The following is a 19,837-nucleotide window of genomic DNA, read 5'->3' as shown; positions in this document are numbered from 1 at the left end:
TTTCAGTAGGGGTTACCGATTTTTTGGTAAAGGTTACAGATTTTTCAGTAAAGGCAACCGATTAAAGTCGGTAGAGACTACCGATTGGAAATCGGTAGCTGCTACCGAAAAAATATCGGTAACCTATATCAACATGTATATAGGAAAAATTTCTAAGCTTTATTTTTAAGAATACTGTTTTCCTCAATTATAAGTTTCTGATGAGTATAACTTTCTTGACACTATTCAAAAATAAATTGTTACTTGTGCTTAAACTCGAAACAAACAAACAAAAATGGATGTTGTCTTTATAATTCATTATAAACAATTTATTATTCATTTTCTAAATTAATTTATGTAATGTAAATAAAAATATAAGATAAGCAACATGCCCTGGCTCAAGAAGAGGACCCTGATTCTGTTTGTACGGGACACAGAGGTCTGCCGGTACGAACCAAGAGTGAGTAAATGCAGGGTTGATGTTAAGAGTACTAGTTGGGCTCTGATGAGGTGTACCAACCCCGACTGAATTTTGTCTTTGGAAGCCTCCGTAGTCCATAGCTACTTGATATGGTAACATTTTCCAATGACAGTGGTTCACTACTTTCCACCAATGCAACTTCACTTCAATTACACTTAAATTTAACGTAATTAGTTGAACTTAATAATTTTCATCTTGCTAAGATTTTTTTCTTAATCACTATAGTATCTAATTATTAAATTGATTGGATATATTTGTAGTTAATAATAATTTTTTTATTCACTAAAAAATTTTTAAACAGCCTTTTTTGTTTAAATCACTTTAGTTTATAATAACACATAACTTTAAAATAAATAATTAGCACATAAGAGATAATAGTTCATGAAACGCTAATGTTGCATCACCATTGAGTTACATAACCATCAACTGCATCAACAGGCTTAAAAATTGAAGAAAATACATTGGTCAAATAAGTAAAACTTGGCACTATTCAGAAAGAAACTGATATCCGAGCTGATGTGGGAAGAGCCGTAGACTAAAGTATAGAGCTGTACACAGTTACTGTCTACTCCAACATCTTCAAGTGGGGATTCGCAAGTGGATGAGTGGGAAAGAATAAAAAGTAAGAGCGAGACAAAGTTCCAGGTTGCAAGCACGCGCGCGCCAGAAAAGGCGTGGCTCGTAATGCGTATCGCGTGACGCCTCCAATATTAACTAGCAAATCCGAATTGAGGCTTCATCGGTAGTACGATGATCATTGGTTTAAGGATAGTTCAGCTGTTGGACGTCAACTAAAACTGACCAACCGTATCATATTGATAAATCAACAGTATTAGACACTTGTGACGCCCATTCAAGGATGAAGATATGAAATTTATCATAGAATGCATAATTAAACCAATGTCAGTTATGTAATAGTCATTTACTTTGAAATATAAAAAACTAGTTTGTCGTATTAAATGAATTTTATTCTATATTAACAATGTAACATTTCTTATAACATATATTATATAAAAATATAATGTAAATTAGATCATTGCACTCAAACTAAATTTACTTAATTCTAGAGAAAAGATTTTGAATTAATATGATAATAATTTTGAAGACTGTCATTGTTTAGAATCGAAACAATAAATTTGTGAGACAATTAATTTTACTCACAGAAAAATATCGCAGTTGAAGTATTTTACTCTAAAATCAAGTAAATATTTTTTTTTTTTTTCGTGTGGTTCATTATATGCATAATTAGCACCTTTAATATGGAATAAACTCTGTACACGAAAAAAAAAATTACTGTTGCTACAACAGGAGGTAGCTATGTTGCAGCAGCAGGATTTTCTTTCAACAAATCGGTCATGTTGCAGCAACGTGATAAAATCCTGTTGCAGCAACAGGATTACTACTGTTGTTACGACTTAATGGTGGAATATAGTTGCAATGTAATATACTATCGCAACATGTGACAAAGTTTTTATAAAGTAATTATGAAATATTTATATAAATATTTTTATAATTCTTATAATTAATAATCACTGATAACAACTATCAAATAATTAATTAGGGGAAGAGGGGGGGGGTAAAGTGGGCCCCTCTAAAATTTGGAAAGATTCAAAATTTTCGGGGCAAAGTGGGCTCCGTGAAATTTTTTATGGAAAAGGTAAATAAAAAATCACTTACAATTTTGATAATGATTAAAAGTATTTTTTTTTTTTTAAATTGTCATAGCTCGAGTCGAAATCTCTAATGTTATTCAAACGTTTCCAACGTCTCAAACGTGATTCCAACGTTACAAGCGTTACTTCAATGTTTTGAACTTTGCAAATAAATAAACCCGAGTCAGAATAATGAACCTACATATGAACCTACATGAACCTATATGAACCTACATGAGCCTACAGGACAATTTTCAATTGTTTTTAATCGATATAATTTAATTTATAAAATAAATTTTTAAATTCTTTTATCAATAGTTTTTTAGATACTAGTTAAATTTATTTGTATTGTACTATTTGATATTAGTATGAGTGTATTTAACGAAGCTGCATTGATCAATCAGAACAATTGAAGACAAAAATATCGATCAAAATAATTAAAAATTGTCCTGTAGGCTCATGTAGGTTCATGTAGGCTCATGTAGGTTCATTATTCTGACTCGGAAATATAAAATAAATAAACATAAAAATGTATCTAGGATGGAAGACAGAAAAATTTATATAATGTATAGTGATGTATGTGATCATTCCACGTCAAATCGACCACCTTTGAACCAGATCCCTACCAAATTTTTTCAAAGTGCCAATAAAATTATCGGTCAGAGTAGGTTCCTACAATCGGAAGTGAAATTTTAAAGTCATGTTGAAAAAATAATTTTTTTCAATTTTTTGAAATTAAATATCTCTCGAACCAATCAAACAATCAAACAATTATTTTATTAAATCATAAACGATCTAGAAAGAAATATCGAAATTATGTAAGAAAAATACTTTTTCCCAAATATTTTGTTCACGATATCTCACGAACGAATCAACTGATTTTAATCGCGTTGATTGCAATCGACGCAGTTTTTCAAGCTTCAGAGCTGATTAGTTTTTAAAAATCGATGCACGGAAAAAAATGATTGACAATAATTGTAGTTCAACATTTAATTATTTATGATATGTTCGATGATTTATGACGTTTCGATCAGTAAAATGATGATTTTAATGTTTAAAGTGCTATTATTAACAAGTAATCGTTGAAATATACTGTTTGACTGTTGAAAATTGATATACTTAAACTTAAAAATCTACAAGGCACTTGTCAAAAAAAGTATCTGTAATAATTAGCAGCTGAAATTAGAATATGTGATGTTCAGCTTACGAAAAATTACTTTATGAAGTATGTAAAAACATACTTTACATTTATTGAATATCTCCAATCAGTAGAAAGTGTAGTTCAATCTCAGCACTTTTTACTATTTGAGTTAGTATATTGTCACGGTGTAATACGACCCAATACCCCTTTTCCTTAATAATCGGTTGGAATGTGTTTTTTTTTTCCTTTTATTAGTTTACTGCGCAGCTACTTTTATTTCTTTTGTTTGAGTCTTGACTTGCATCAACGCGGATGAGTTATATCAGTGAGTTTGTGCGATCAGTTATAAGCAGTGGTTATTGTTGGTCAAGAGTATTTTTGTGGTGAAATAAAATAAAATAAAATATACATCAGAGAATAATTTATACAGGTGAGTAATTAATTTATACAGTATAAAAATAAATCATAAAAAAATACATATTAAAACCAAGTGTATGTCGTTGTTTCTGATGTTTGTTTAGTTTATAATGGTTGCGCATTCTTAAAGACTACGATTATACATACTACACTTATACATACATAATGTTTCCATAAATTTTTTTCTATTGTTTTCAATATTTATTTATTAATTTTTTTACAATATTTTTTTATTCAATAGACAGTCATAGCTGTATTGGTGTTTTTTTTTTAATTATTTAACGAAAATTTTCAATAAAATTAGGCAACAAATTTTAAGCTATACTTTATGTTTTTCATTTTCTAATTTTTTCCTTATTTTATTTAACATTTCTACAGTAAAAAAAAAAGTCATGGACCAGTTTGAGATAAGTTATAATAACCCTAATGCAAATATTACGCAGGTATTTGAAGCTTCAGCGATTCCAACTGTAGAAAGTGACGTAGGTTGTTTATCTTCATATTTGTTTCTTCCGTTGAATAAAAAAAATTTCTCATCCACTCATAAAAACCGCGTTATTAAAAAATTGTGACATTAATTAATAATTAAAAATTTTTAGATTTCTGTAAAAGCATATCATGAATTAGATTCAGCTGTTTCTTTAAGCCTGCCACAAACTTTATTAGCAATCACCGATACGACTCAACCTGGTTCATCAAAAGATACGACGCCACTGTTTGAAACTTATAATAACGTAAGTAATTTTTTAATTTAAGAACTCGTTAAATTTCCTTCCTAACACATTTTTTTATTTTTTTATTTTAGACCAATCATTCAGTTAATCCAGTTCCAATTTTGGACAACTCATTTAATTTATTAAAGTATTTACATAACGATGACTATGATCAGAACCAGGTTTGCTAAAATTTGTCAAAAATTTTTTTGATGTAATTTAGTGTTTATTTTTTTTTTATTTTACTGACATTTTCCAGGAACCAGAGTTGTTGAAAAAGCTTAAATCTCACCCGCACGGATTAAATATTTTAAATTGTTACAAGCTTAATAAAACGTTCACAAAACCCACTCGAAATTTGTTGGGTCGACTAATTATTCAAAAAGAGCATGAAGGTAAAAACTCAGTTGAAAATCTCCCATCAGGCCGATACCAAGAATTAGCTAAACAAATAAGTGAATTGTTTAGTAGTGAACTACCTAACACCTATTTTACACCACATGTAACAATTGGTGGTGGAGTAGTCCAACCGGCACGTGGTATATTACTGTCCTGTAATAATTACCTGCGAAAACAGTACTTAAAACAAAGTACTTCAAAGACTGTATTCTTAGAAACACCTACAGGTTAGAATTTAAATTTGATATAATTATATAGTAATTTCAAATATTAATATTGCTGTAATTATTAATATAGATATTACGAACAATGTCCCTTCTGAAAGCATACAATTTTTGAAAACATATATTGAACCGTGGAAAAGTGTAACTGATCACTGGATTACAAGTTATGATGAAAGACAAAAAGAACTTTTGAATTGTTCAATCAACAGTTACTTCATTCAATTTCCTTGTTTAAAACAAACCAATGGATATACTTTGGTAAATAATTTATTTTTTTATCTTATAGTAATATATTTTGACTTGATAAATTTTTTTTTATTAGCTTGAATTGGATTTTGATTTAAAATATCCTCATAAGAAAACTGCACTTCAAGAAAATTGGCCTTTCGTCCGTAATCAACTGAAGCATTTATTTACTAGCTCTAGAAGACCATCAGATCCAGACTTATTAGCTTTGTCTTTACAATTAAATAGTCTTAAAGATGGTTAGTTGATACAAATTTTAGTTTACATGATTTTTATAGTTAAAAAACTTGTTCTATTATTAATATATATCATTATTTTGGAACAGATGCTCTAGATGTAGCCATACTATTAATTCTTTCGGCCGTTTTTCCAAAACCACGTCTTATAGCAAAACAAAATGATCTAAGTATATCTCATAAGAGGAAAAAATGTAAAACAACTCAATCAACTTCAAAAGTTGTTGAGAAAAGGTGGAATCCTATAAAATCTGAAGCCCGTGAAGGATTTTTTTTTCAAGTCCAGGTTTGTGTTATTTCATTTTACCATAAATTTTTATTAAAAAATGAATTAATTATGAATGATTCTTTTATACAGGCATCTAATGATTTATTAACCAGCTGGAAGAGATTGCAAAATACTTTGGAAACCTACGGTCTTTCACTTCAACCGAGACCTATTGTTGTAGGGTCTATTGAAAATATAATTTCGTATCATTTATTTATTGATGAAGTGCAATATAATTTTCAGTCAAGTATTGAAGTTTTAGAAGTAGCATTCAAATCATATTATTCTTTGAATGCACATTATCCACCAGAAGCTAAGACTGTATGGCAGTTCATAGAATTGGCTTTATTTAAATTTGAAGAAAAACAAAAACTTTCAGTCCCAGTTGCTGTCACCTCTTTGATTGGTGAGCTCAGTATTAATTTCGACTAGAGCTTTTTATTTTATTTGTCTTAATTTATATTTTATACTTTATGATTCTTATATTTTTAATATTTTAAATAATTTATTAAGATGTCATATGCATGTTCTTGTTCAAAAATATTTACTCTAAATGTTGCGTTTAGTAATCATGTTCTTTATGAGCACTTAAACAATAATTCATTAAAATCATTTCAGTGTATAGGCACTTGCACTCGCAAGTTTGATAATATAAAAAATTTTCGTAAACATTTAAAACAAAAACATTCTCATGAGATTAAACAAATAAGTAATGAAGGTGATAAACTAGATTTAAATATTGTTACTCAGAGTGAAGACATTTTTATTGATAATGATGATACATTATGTACCAACGATTCCAGTACTCAAGATCCTCTGAATTTTCATAAGTCTAATTATAATAATTTTATTAAAGAAAATTTTTCACTTTGTAATAGTACAGATGAAGTACATTTTAAACAAGATTTAGCTGAGCTTAACATTAAACAGCATGCTTATGAGTTAACTTCAAAATGGTACTCTGAAAAAGACGTCTCGCGAAATAAAATTCAATTAAGAATAACAGAAGTTAATAAATTTTATGAAAGTGCTGTTGAATCTATAGTAGATGCGACTAATAATATTTTAAATGATAATAATGTTTCTGATAGTGTTGTATCTGCTATAAATAATGTTTTTACAAAAATTAAAAATCCGTTTGATGATCTTGAATCAGAGCATTTGATATTTAAAAAATTTAGAAAAAATGGTACGCTGTTCCTTCCAGAAAAAGTTTTACTTGGATCAATCCCTGGATCTAGTGCAGTCGCTGGAATCACGAAAATAAATACACACGATGTATATGCGCAATTTATACCAATGCGTAAAGTCTTAAAAGCTTTCTTTGAGCTTCCAAATATTTTTGAAAGGACTATCCTGTATATGAAATATGTGAAAGAAAATACTGATTGTGTATCTAATTTTATTCAAGGGCATTTATGGTCTGAAATACTTTCTAAATACCATCATAATGATCTAGTGTTTCCATTGTTCATTTACTTTGATGATTTTGAATCTAATAACTGCCTAGGAAGCCACGCTGGTGATGGTGGGAAAGTTGGTGCTTTGTATGTTTTTCTTCCTTGTTTACCTCCTGAGTTATACAGTAAATTAGACAACATATTTTTATTTCAATTCTTCAATACGTTGCACCGTAAAATTTTTGGGAATCAAAGAGTGTTTCAATGTGTAATAGATGAACTTAATTTTTTAGCAAACGAAGGTATTGTTATTGAAACTAGCTCAGGAAAAAAGCGTATCTTTTTTGCATTAAGTTTAATTTTAGGTGATAATTTGGGCCTGAACTCAATACTTGGTTATACAGAATCTTTTAATAGCTCTTATTGGTGTAGATGTTGTGTTATAGATAGAAAAAATTCTTGGACAGCTATCACAGAATCCGCTGATTTAATTCGAACAAAAGATTCTTATGATTCTTTGATAAAAAAACTCAATGATCCTGATCATGAAAATTATGGTGTAAAAGAAAAATGTATTTGGAATAGTGTAGCTAATTTTCATGTAGCATCTAATTTCAGTGTTGATGTTATGCATGATTTGCTGGAAGGAGTAGTTAAATATGAGTTGGTAGAAATATTGCATCATTATATTTTCAATGAAAAAATCATCGATGTTGAGTTTTTAAATAACAGAATTGATTCTTTTTCTTTCAATCGCAACGAGCGTCAAAATAAACCACTTGAGATTATTCCTACTAATATAAAGCAGCATCAGTTAAAATTGTCTGCTTCAGAAACTTTATGTCTGATAAGACATTTTGGTTTAATACTTGGAGATAAAATTCCTGAAGAAAATGAAATTTGGCACGTGTATACTACCCTCAACGAAATTCTAAATATATTATTAGGAAAAGTTTTTCATGTAGGATGTCCAGATGTATTGCGCATCCTCATTGCTGATCATTTAGATTTGTATCAGAGGATTTTTAAAAGAAAATTAAAACCAAAGCACCATTTGTTAATCCATTATCCCAGGATTATGGAATTGGCAGGTCCAGTGACTCATTTTTGGTCAATGAGAGGAGAAAGCTTTCATCGGGAATCTAAAATAGCTGCTCGAGCTATTACTTCTCGAAAAAATCTATGCTATACCTTAGCCCTTAAAAATCAATTGAAATTACACCATAAGTTATACACAAAATCTGTGGGTACATGTCTACCAGAACCAGGTCCTATTCAGCAAGACTCAATTGATAATTTAAAAAACTTTACAGAAGTTAACAAATTATTACCTTCTGAATTAGATTGTAAGGACCTAGTCTGTTTAAAGTGGGTATTCTGCTTAGGAAAAAATGTATATCCTGGTGATGTTATTATGATGTTGACAGATGCAAATCCGTCTTTTTCACAAATTGAATATATATTATTTTATAAAAATGAAATGATTTACTTTATTTCTCGTCAGCTGAAATATTTATACTTTGATTCGCATTTCCAAGCATACTGCGTTGATCTAAGTAGTCATGAACTTTGTTGTTATTCCTTGATTGATATTGATGGTATCTCATATATGATTAAGCAATCAAATGGAAAAAATTATGTAATAAACTATTGGTGAAGTTAAAAAAATTTCATAATTATTTTTCATTATAAATGTTATGTAAAAAAGTTATGTAAAAAAAAAATTTTTTTTTTTAGGTGATAAGACATTGTTTGTATACGAAAAACTTTATTCATTTATTTAATTAATAAATATATAAATAGTATAAAATAAATACTGAGAGCATTATTGTCAATCCTGATCAACTTTTACTCTTTATTATTAGCATTATTAAAATTTTAAGTGTTAAATTTTATTTTTTAATTATTGAATTTAGAATAAACTAATATGATTTCAAATACAAAAATTTGATTTATATAATTATCTCATTTTATTTTTAGAAACAGTACAGTTTCATGTTTGAGATTTTATTTTTTACTGTTCATTTGAATATAAATTAAACTCTACCTCGTAGAACTATACACGTTATACTTGATCATTTTTACTGAGTGACACGTTAAAATGTATAGTTTGAATGAGAATTTTTAGTATTGTAACTCTCACCAACAACTGATCATTATTAGAAACAATATCGTTGAGAATGATAATTTTTACTGAGTTAAACTAGAAAAACTTCCTCTTATGTTTATATTTTTCCGCGTTCCATGTTTACATATTTTTATTTAATGACTCATTAATTTTCTAACTTTTATTCTGTAATATTTACCAATATTTGGGCTAGGTGCGCTGTTACTATTTCAATCAGTAAAAAATAATGAGAATCTAAGTATTATTTACTAACATTTTTTTTCCATGAAAAGATTGCCTGAGATAAATGCAGACATGACATACGACGGTGCTTGTAGCAATTGTGGTAAGTGTTAATCATTAGTTTTTGATTTAATTTGTTTACTTATTGTTTGTTATTTAAATTTATAATTTATTGAATTAGACAAGTTGATTATTGTCATGACGTTAGCCGACATTTTTGATTTTTTTATTTTGCTTATTTTATTAAATTAGAACTAAAAATATTTTAATTTAAAATAATTGCACTTATAGTTTTTGAACTTTTTTACAAATGAAATTTTTTTTTTTATTTTTTGTAATAATTTTTTTAATAAAAAAAATTATAAAAATTTTTAGATGTCGGCTAACTTTATGTTCATAAGTTGATTAATCTTAGGTATTTTTCTTAAAATGTTCTATAAATTTTGTAATTTTGTTTACTTTGATACTTTTTGGGTATACTGGATTATTGAAAATTTATCACATCATCTATTTACAATGTTTACTGATATTTTATTGGTTATAATTTCAGGTTTATCTAAAGAATATATTGAATTAAAATTCACTGAAATGGCGAGAAAGATGTTAATACTTGCGTTCGAAAGACACTGTCTGAGGTTATTACTACAGAAGTGCAACAGTTCTACTCTGGAGCTGGTCGTATGATTCGTGGTGAGGGCAAATTAAATTTTAGTGCGACTAAAACATATGTATGTTTATCAGGTTAATTTTATTTAATTATGTTTTCAAATTCTGTAATATTACGCTTGACAAATGACAAAACGGTGTATAAATTATTTGTGCCATCTTATTTTGCATGAATCCATTGTGTAATTTTGTGCTACAGTTAATTTTCATATTCTTCAATATCATTTTGATCTAGCTTTACTCTTAGAGATTTTTACCAATGTTTTTTAATAAGATAAAAATTTTTTAATACTTTTTTGATGTTAGTAATTAAAAAAAAAATATTTTATGTTGATCTTGACGTTTTCAACGATTTTCATTTAAATGGCAAAAAAACCTTTTTTTATACGCTCTTTTAGCATTTGTCCCACGATGTATTTATTTACTTACAAAACATATTATAAATTTCAGATATTATACAAAGAAAATTCGGTAACTCGAACCAAACTAAAAATTTGAGATCGAGCGTTGGGTCATTTTTGGCAAACTTTGGGGACAGAGATGGCAGTAAGCGAAAACGGGCTTAAATTATGAAGTTTAAGAAAATTTTTCATTATTATCACTATTATCATTCTAACTATTAATACTACTTTATGATTATAAAGATTATTACTACTATTATGATTATAACAATTATTACTACTATTATGATTATAACGATTATTACTACTATTATTATAATAGCTATTTTACTACTACATACTATGATGATATTATCTAAGATTCAAAAATTTGTTCTATTTAATTTTTATATTTCTATTCTAAAATATATACTTTCTTCTGTAAATATTTGTACTATGTAATTATTTTAGAAATTTCATTTTAACTGCACTTGATCATCAGTTGGCCGATATCCTTGGCCGAGACTTAATTACTATGATAGGCCAATCCTCGGCAGCTACAATAGGATAATCCTTGTATACTACGATCGGCCGATACTCGATTACTATCCTCGGCTGATGCTCGATAACTATTCTCAGCTTATGCTCGGTTACTATCCTCGGCCGATAATCAATCGGCAATCTCGGGCTGATGTTAACATCCGATGCTCAGCGAGTCTTGCTCCTATACAGATTCTGATCCTCAACCGATGCTCGAGGATCGAACAGCTATCATAGCCTAATGATCGGCCGATCACCGTTCTTTGTATGGGGAATTCGATTTTCTATGTTATGATCTCTAGATCAGCACCGATTTCAGATGGTGTGCAAAATTCAATCTGAAATTTCATCGTTTATAACCATGAATGCATAATAAAGTCTATTGAAATGGTCATTTCCTAGTAGGATCCGCCTGGCATACAATTTTACCGATGACTGGCCGATGAAGGGTTTGCAATGGTTTATAATAGTTTGCAAATGATTGAAATACCAGTATTATACAGTTATTCAGTCTATGGTTGGCTTATGAATGAGTAACAATAGTTGGCCGATGATCGAGTTACATCAGTTTACCACTAATAATAATACATTAATAGCCCGTGCATTTAATTGAAAAATTTTTTATTTTAATATAAGGTACCGGCGGGTAATAAGGCTTAGCTAAGGGAGATTTTGAAAAAAATAGAAAAATATGCATTTGATTATTGCAATGTATCATTAATTTTTAAATTAATACATTAGCCATGAAATTTAATGGAGTAATGGCAATTTTCACCATAATCAAACACAAAATGAAATTTTTTTCAAAAATCTTGCGAATAGGCATTATTTTACTACGGTAGGGAAATAAGGTCTGCGAGTTATACATACCGGAAATAGATATTTGGATTTGTGGGAGGGGCGTGGCTTACAATTTAGCCGTCTGGTGATAGAAAACCTAACTAGCGATTGTAGGATTATAGTACCAGCTAATCTGTTAAAGTACACGTTGTGAATAAAAATAAAAATAAAAATGCGTGTGTCTATCCAAGAAATATGGAAATTTGCTTCTGCTACCCCCAATAGTAGAAACTTTATTGGTGGCGAAAATATAATTGATCGTGGTGATATATTAAATTGTGGTCCCGACTAAAAAATTAAGTTCGGCGGTGGTTCGATCCGAAGTTGGCATGCCGAGTTGTAAGCTCGCATATAATTATAATAATAATAATAATAATAATAATCTGCCAAGATGGTGTCATTAACACTCTAGAGGACCGTAGCAAGGTGCTCCAGGTGCAGCTTCCGGACACGTCCTGTAGGAGGTGTAAACAACATCCGGAGACGCTTATGCACCTTTTGTCGGCATGTCCAGTGCTGGCGAGAGGTGCATACATACAGCGTCACAATGCTGCCCTGAGAGTACTGTACTACTATCTTCGTCATTGCTACGGTATTGACGTGACACCAGTGCTGCCTTATCTGCCAGGAGATATTCCCCAGGTTGTTGAGAATGACAGTTGCAACATTTATTGGAACATGCCATTTGCAACAACCCGGCGGAAAGATCACAACAAACCTGATATTGTGCTCTTCGACAAGGCTACTCGTGACATTTATGTCATTGAGTTCTCGGCCCCGGCTGAATATAACATCTCAGCCAAAGAAGAGCACAAAAGACAAATATATCAGGATCTCCTGTTTGAAATTGGCAAACTTTACCCAGGTCACCGTGTCAAGCTTGTCGTCCTGAGTGTTGGCGTCCTTGGAGGGATGAAACAGTCTTTTGTATCCTCACTTGCCAAAGTTCCAGCTTGTTCATCAAAAGCTGAGTTCTTGGCAGTTAGGATGCAGAAGGATGTTATACTTGGTTCTCTCCGTCTCTTAAGGGAAATGACTTTGGCCTGCTGTGATCACTAACCGCCTTGTTGTGCGGAGTGGTCCAGCAGTAACGGATGGCGCTCAGGCTGGGCCCTCGGAGAATCGGACTCCGGGGATAACCCCCCTGAGCATTTAATAACAAAATAATAATAATAATAATAATAATAATAATAATAATAATAATAATAGTAATAGTAAAATTTGATGACAAAACTAATATAATATAATACCTTATTACATTTCGTTTTAAATGTGATAACAGATTTGGCTGTTACTAACAATTTGGTAAAAAAATCCTTAAATATAGCATCAATGTACTCTCTTAAATCGAAATAGTGACTGTCGACTATGAAATAGTGACTATTCACTATTTAGTAGTGAAAAATATACCACTATTTGAATTAGTGATCGACTCCGCACTGCAAAAATAGTGAATAGTTACTATATTCACTATTTCGATTCAAGAAAGTAATTGCATTATTTTTAGCATTAAATAATAACATTTGGTATTGAATTTGGTAATAGATTTTGCTACTACTAACAATTTGATAACAAAAATCCTTAAACATAGCACCAAAGTTATTGTATTATTTCTAGCATTTAATTATATGCATTGTTCTGAATAATATGACCATAAATTAAAAGAAAAAAAAATAGTTAATAAAAAATTATGAAAATAAGATAAAAAATTAAGAAAAAATATGATTTTTTTAACTTTCTGTATGCCCATTGTGCCCTTCTTTTTGAGTAGTCTCTTTATCGTTTTCTTGGTCTTTTCGATGTGCTTCATCTTGTTCTGTTTTTTTTTTGTGCACTAATTTTCTTCCTACTTGTGCGGCCACCCTCCCAAATATCTCCACAATGACTGAGGACACTTGAAATGGTAGAGGTGACGAGTGATTCCGGCAACGCATCGTTCTCTGACTTAGAAAACTTTTGCATCAGTATCCCTGCAAAAAACAAATAATTAAACTTAATTTATTACCAACAAGATTATTAGTCTACCTAAGAAAAAATACCTACCTCTAAAGTCTTCTACAGTTGCGTTTCAATGAACAATTTCTTTTTCAAATCGTTTGCTTTTTTCAAATTATAAAGTAAAGTTACTTCACGTGACATTATCGGCCTCATCATCGCTCCAACACTCTTAACCATGGCTTAATTAGTATTAACTTGCATCAAAAGCTTACGCATCTGAAAAAAAAATTTTTTAATAAAATTTCTGAAATATAGAGAAATATATAAGAAAGAATGATATGAAATATTTACAATTATTTTACGAAAGTTTTCTTCTTTCAATTTTTTTTTTAAATTCGTCGAAATCAGCGAGTTTTTGGCAAGGTAACTCAATTCCACAATCATTCTCAGTATCAAATAATATTGGTGAGCTTGTTGCAGTGCTGTTTAATTCACAAGCTTTTTTTGTGTCAATAACGCACCCTTTTAAATCATTAACAGTCTTAGTTAATAACTTAAGTTGAACATTATTATTTTTTTGCTCTTGTACAAGTGGAGACATTATTTTATTTATAATGTTAGTCAGCAGCTCTGAAATGAAATTCAAGATATTCGAAAATTGCAAATTAAACATTATAATACTACCCATACAAAGAATAAGGATCGGTCGATCATTGGACGATGATAGGCATCCGATCCTTGATGATCGGCCGAGAATCGGATTTTTCATTGGGCCAAGGCTGGCTGGGTATCGGATGTTAACATCGTCCCAAGACTGGCGACTAAGCATAGGCCGAGCATAATAACCGAGCATCGGCTGACCATCGGCTGATCATATTCAAACAGAAAAATTATTTTTAAGTCAGGCTGAAGTATCGCGAAATTATTGATTTTTTTTTAGTCGTATTGTTATGTAGATTTTTAATTTCAGCCTCGGGTTGCATAGGAGCGGCGAGCCTATCAAAATTCTTTGAAAAAAATTTTAAGATTAAAATGCGATGGGAATCGAACCTGGTCCGTCCGCGTGGAAGTCTCGAACATTACCAACTGCGCTGCATGCCGTAGTTAACAGAAAGAATTCAGTTTAGCTATTTAAATGATCAACAAGTATTTTATTCCAATGCCTACCAATAATTCACTTTATAGCTACTTTATTTTCTCAATTTGTATGAGTAATTAATGAATAACTAATTGAAAAATTTTCTCTAATAAAAACGGTAAATTTATCACCTAACTTATACGTTTGAGAATGTTTGTTATCTCCCATAAATATTCAATAATGCCAGTAAATAAAATTTAAGAAACAGCTGATGTGATATTTAGAGGAGATGCATAGCAGAAAATTTATCATATCGGCCAAGCAACGTCTAATGATCGTTTGTCGTTGCTATGAGTTTAGTAGATCGGTCGATGGTGAGCCATTCATAGGCTGATAATAAGGCGCTGATCCTTGTCCAAGCATTAATAGCTTAGCCTCGAACGATACTCAATGCACAGTAAAAAATTTACGTCATTGCGTCAAAAAATTTAATGTTAAAAATTTTTGTGTTAGATATTTAACACTTTTATGTGTAAATTTAACATTTTTATGTGTAAATTTAACAATTAATATGTTAAATCAACACAAAATAGTGTTAAATATTGAACATAAAAATTTTTGACGCAATGACGCAAAATTTTTTACTGTGTATGGAGATGAGTTTTTAACTTGAAAAGTAATTCAGTCAATATATTTGTTAATAAAAATAAAATTTTTGTAATTTACATACAATTTTTGCATTTATTTTTTATAAGTTCTGCTGAATGTATTTTTTATAAGTTCTGCAAGAAGTAAATTCATCACATCATCGGCTAAGGATAGACTGATGATCGTATGTCGTTAGTAAGAGCATCGATCGGTGGCCAATGGTGTACCAGCCACAGGGCGATGATAGAGTACCGATGCTCGGCCTAGCATAAGTAGCCTAGTCTTGGCCGATCATCGGTTTTTTCCGAGCATCGCTGACTTCATATGAGAAATATAATAAAGCTCTATATAACTATGAAAACAACAGTGAGTATAAATCTATCAAATTAAGCGATGAGAAGAAAACTGAAGAAACTTAGAAACAAATGATTAAACCAGAATTATAATAATTCTGTTACATATAAATTTAATTCAAAAATAGAAATAATAAAATATTATGATACCATCATTCACGTAGAAGTTCGTCCGTGTGTTATGTGACTCAAGTTCACGATTTGTCTGAGGATGAAGATGAGATAGACTCTCTTGAGAATTTGATTTTTATCAGACTTTGTTTTTTTATTTTTGATTTTTTCAAAGACTTTTTTAAATTTGTTTGTCGATTCGTCGTTGCTTGTTCCTACTGGACTCGAACTTTCTGAGCGCGAATTTTTATTTTTGTTTTTTTCAATTACTTTTTCGAATTTTTTTATCGGTTGTTCATCGTTGCATGTTCCTACTGGACTCGAACTTTCTGAGCTCGAATTATTTTTGGCTTGCACTCTTGATCTTTTTCAAGTGTGGACTCCAACAGATTTGCCAACTATTAATAAAGATTTGAAATTAGTTATTTTAATTCGTTAGTGTTTGATAAAATATTTTTTTTTCAACTTGGAAGCTAATTCACACAAATTTAAAAATAAAATTTAATTATTGAGAAAAAAAAATCCTGTGTGTAAAATCAAAAAAAAAAAAAAAAAAAAAACCGGCGATGATGGCCGAGCGGTCGAAGGTGCGTAACCTATAGATCGCTCGTACTGATTCACCGGCCAGGCGCAGGTTCGAATCCCACTTCGGGAAAGAATTTTCGATTTGAGATCCGACCTGTCGCCGCATAGTTTAAGGCTTTAGTTTAAGATTCAAAAACCCCAAAAGTCCCCACGGTACCACTCCCAACAGTTAAGTCGGCGATATGACCTAATAGTTAAAACCGACGTTAAATAACCTCAAAAGAAAAAAAAAATTATTCGTGGAAATCTGTGAAAGTATTTTTATGATTGACAGTTTCTTATTTATATGTTAGTAGAATTTAAAAAGTTAATAGTCAGCTAACTTTAGTATCATCAACGTTATGATTTATTATTTTTTCTTTAACATGCAAGGTGACATGAAATAAATAAAAAACATTCTTGAATAATAGTAATAAAAAAAAAAAATAAAGAAATACTATTTATGACTTACTAGGTTCTTTTTTACTATCATTAGTCCAAGATTTACTCGCAGAATTAAGCATTGCTGAGGCAGTTAATGTTCCTTCTGCTTAAAAAAATTTTCTTCTTCTCTTGCTTTACTTCTTGCAGAAGCTTCATTGTCTATTGAATAAACAAATGATTGATATTACAGTTTATCCATTAATTTTTCAGCTTCCTCATAGGAATCTGTAATACAAATCGATCAATTGTTAATAATAAAAAGTGAGACTAAAAGCATAACTAATCAATTATACAATATATATATATATATATATATATATATATATATATATATATATATATATATATATATATATAAGGGTGGGTCAAAAAAATCGAATAATTTATTTTTGACTTTATACTCTGAAAAATAGGTTCGTAGACACCTAAAAAGAATTCTCTCCAAGTATAAGCTCTTAATTATAACGGGAAGGTCCTCCGCTTTGCGGGTTTCTATTTTTTTCGAATAATCAGATAAAAAAATTTATATCTCGCTTCCAACTGCTTGGAAAAATATTCCGTGGCATAGATTTTGTGAGAAATTGAATGCTTTACAAAAAGGTCTCTTATGACTTTTTCAAAAACTCAACCGATTAAAAGATATTCATAGTTGAAGTTTGGCTATTTTAAGGAAAATATTCGTTTTTATTATGAATATTATAAGTCGATGAAAAAAATTATTTCGGATTGCGGAACTCATGATTTTGTAGGAAATTTACTGCTCTACAAAAATGGTCTCTTATGATTTTTTGATTAAGTGAAGCCGTTACGAGATATTCATCGTCAAACATTAACGAATATCAATATTTCCAGTTTTTGATCAATAATTCGATAAATTTTAATTTAAACTATGAGTTTCAGGAAAATTTACATAAATTTGAGTTTCGATCGATGAAGAAATGTTATAAACAATTTTTTAATATTGTTTTCAGTCTTGAGCTTGTTTGATTGCATTAAAACAAGAAATTAGAGCATTTTTTTCGACATATAGCCAATGATTAGTTTAATTTGAAGTGAATGACATATTTCTTTGTCAAATTTAATATGAAAAGTATTGAATCAAGTGAGAAACAACCAGTATTTAACTTTTTTATAGATAAATTTTTTATTGAATTATCAATTGCAATATAATTGTCTATATTTTTAACATAACAGTACGCTATTACTATAAATAATTTCTTTTATTACAATTTGGGAATGTTTTTGATGTTCTTTGACAACTTGCAATAAGTACTGGAATTGTTCTTCATTTTTGTCAAGCATTGATTATATTCACTGACTAATGCAACAGCTCGCTCTGCTGAATCATTGACAACTTTTAGTTGTTGAAAGTATTCTTTATTTTCGAGATAACTCTCATTAGTAGGCCATAATTCAACATCGATATCAAGAAAGTCATACGGTAGATCGAAGATTTTGAAAAGATTTAATGACTTTTTAGACACAAAGTCACTCAGAGTTCTCTGCGCCAATGAATTCAAATCTTTTTAGCAATTACAAATCTTTTAGCTTTAGAATCTATACCTTCACGAGTATTAACAGCTTCAACAATACTTTTTTTTACTTCTAATGGAACGCCATCGTCAAACAGTGATAAAATGGCAAGTTCATCGCTCAAATACCATAAGTGCGAAATCATTTTTTCACACGTAGCTGAAGAAATCAAAGGATTGATATGTTTGTACTCCAATAAATTTTTCATAAACTGCAAGTCATGATAAGCAGCAGTTGTTGCAGAAGTTGATGAAAACCAAGCTTTTAAATACAATGTGACTATAAAAATACAAAAATGACGAAGACCATGCAATTCTTTCTGAGAGAGTTTGAATTCATCTCTGAATAGATACATTTTCAAACTATAAATGGCCTTAGCCATCCATCTAGCATGATGAACAGCACTAGGACGTTTGAAAGAAATCTTTTCTTGAGGCATTTCTCCAAGGAAAATCAATGATAATTCCAATAATTCTTTATCTAACTTATTATAACATTTCTTTATCGATCGAAACTCAAATTTATGTAAATTTTCCTGAAACTCATAGTTTAAATTAAAATTTATCGAATTATTGATCAAAAACTGGAAATATTGATATTCGTTAATGTTTGACGATGAATATCTCGTAACGGCTTCACTTAATCAAAAATCATAAGAGACCATTTTTGTAGAGCAGGAAATTTCCTACAAAATCATGAGTTTCGCAATCCGAAATAATTTTTTTCATCGACTTATAAAATTCATAATAAAAACGAATATTTCCCTTAAAATAGCCAAACTTCAACTATGAATATCTTTTAATCGGTTGAGTTTTTGAAAAAGTCATAAGAGACCTTTTTTGTAAAGCATTCAATTTCTCACAAAATCTATGCCACGGAATATTTTTCCAAGCAGTTGGAAGCGAGATATAAATTTTTTTATCTGATTATTCGAAAAAAATAGAAACCCGCAAAGCGGAGGACCTTCCCGTTATAATTAAGAGCTTATACTTGGAGAGAATTCTTTTTAGGTGTCTACGAACCTATTTTTCAGAGTATAAAATCAAAAATAAATTATTCGATTTTTTTGACCCACCCTAATATATATATATATATATATATATATATATATATATATATATATATATATATATATATATATATATATATATATATATATATATATATATATATATATATATATATATATTTTAAAATTCGCACTCAAATTTTTTTTTAATTTCAGCATGTAGAATT

At 29.8% G+C, this 19,837-nt stretch overlaps 2 protein-coding genes across 2 annotated transcripts in view; one reads left to right on the top strand and one right to left on the bottom strand.

Moving 5' to 3' along the window:
• LOC141525298 (protein trachealess-like) overlaps positions 1-1,231 on the bottom strand; it is a 379,682-nt gene extending 378,451 nt beyond the window's left edge. Inside the window, exon 1 of the mRNA XM_074239724.1 lies at positions 372-1,231. Within this exon, the coding sequence (XP_074095825.1) occupies positions 372-559 (188 nt within the window). The 5' untranslated portion in view covers positions 560-1,231. The remainder of the gene's footprint in view (positions 1-371) is intronic.
• A 2,831-nt stretch (positions 1,232-4,062) lies between these two features.
• On the top strand, positions 4,063-8,964 carry LOC141525494 (uncharacterized). Its single transcript, XM_074240008.1, has 9 exons — positions 4,063-4,152; positions 4,270-4,404; positions 4,476-4,565; positions 4,643-5,009; positions 5,080-5,264; positions 5,329-5,491; positions 5,578-5,774; positions 5,847-6,162; positions 6,964-8,964. The coding sequence occupies exons 1-9, from the start codon at positions 4,063-4,065 to the stop codon at positions 8,811-8,813; spliced, it is 3,393 nt and encodes a 1,130-aa protein (XP_074096109.1). The 3' UTR covers positions 8,814-8,964.
• Positions 8,965-19,837: the final 10,873 nt, after the last annotated feature.

This window comes from Cotesia typhae, unplaced genomic scaffold (assembly GCF_013202065.1).
Source record: "Cotesia typhae breed Kobodo isofemale line unplaced genomic scaffold, CoteBio_Ctyphae contig_26, whole genome shotgun sequence".
Classification (NCBI taxonomy): domain Eukaryota; kingdom Metazoa; phylum Arthropoda; class Insecta; order Hymenoptera; family Braconidae; genus Cotesia; species Cotesia typhae.
This window is presented reverse-complemented; position numbering and strand designations above follow the sequence as displayed.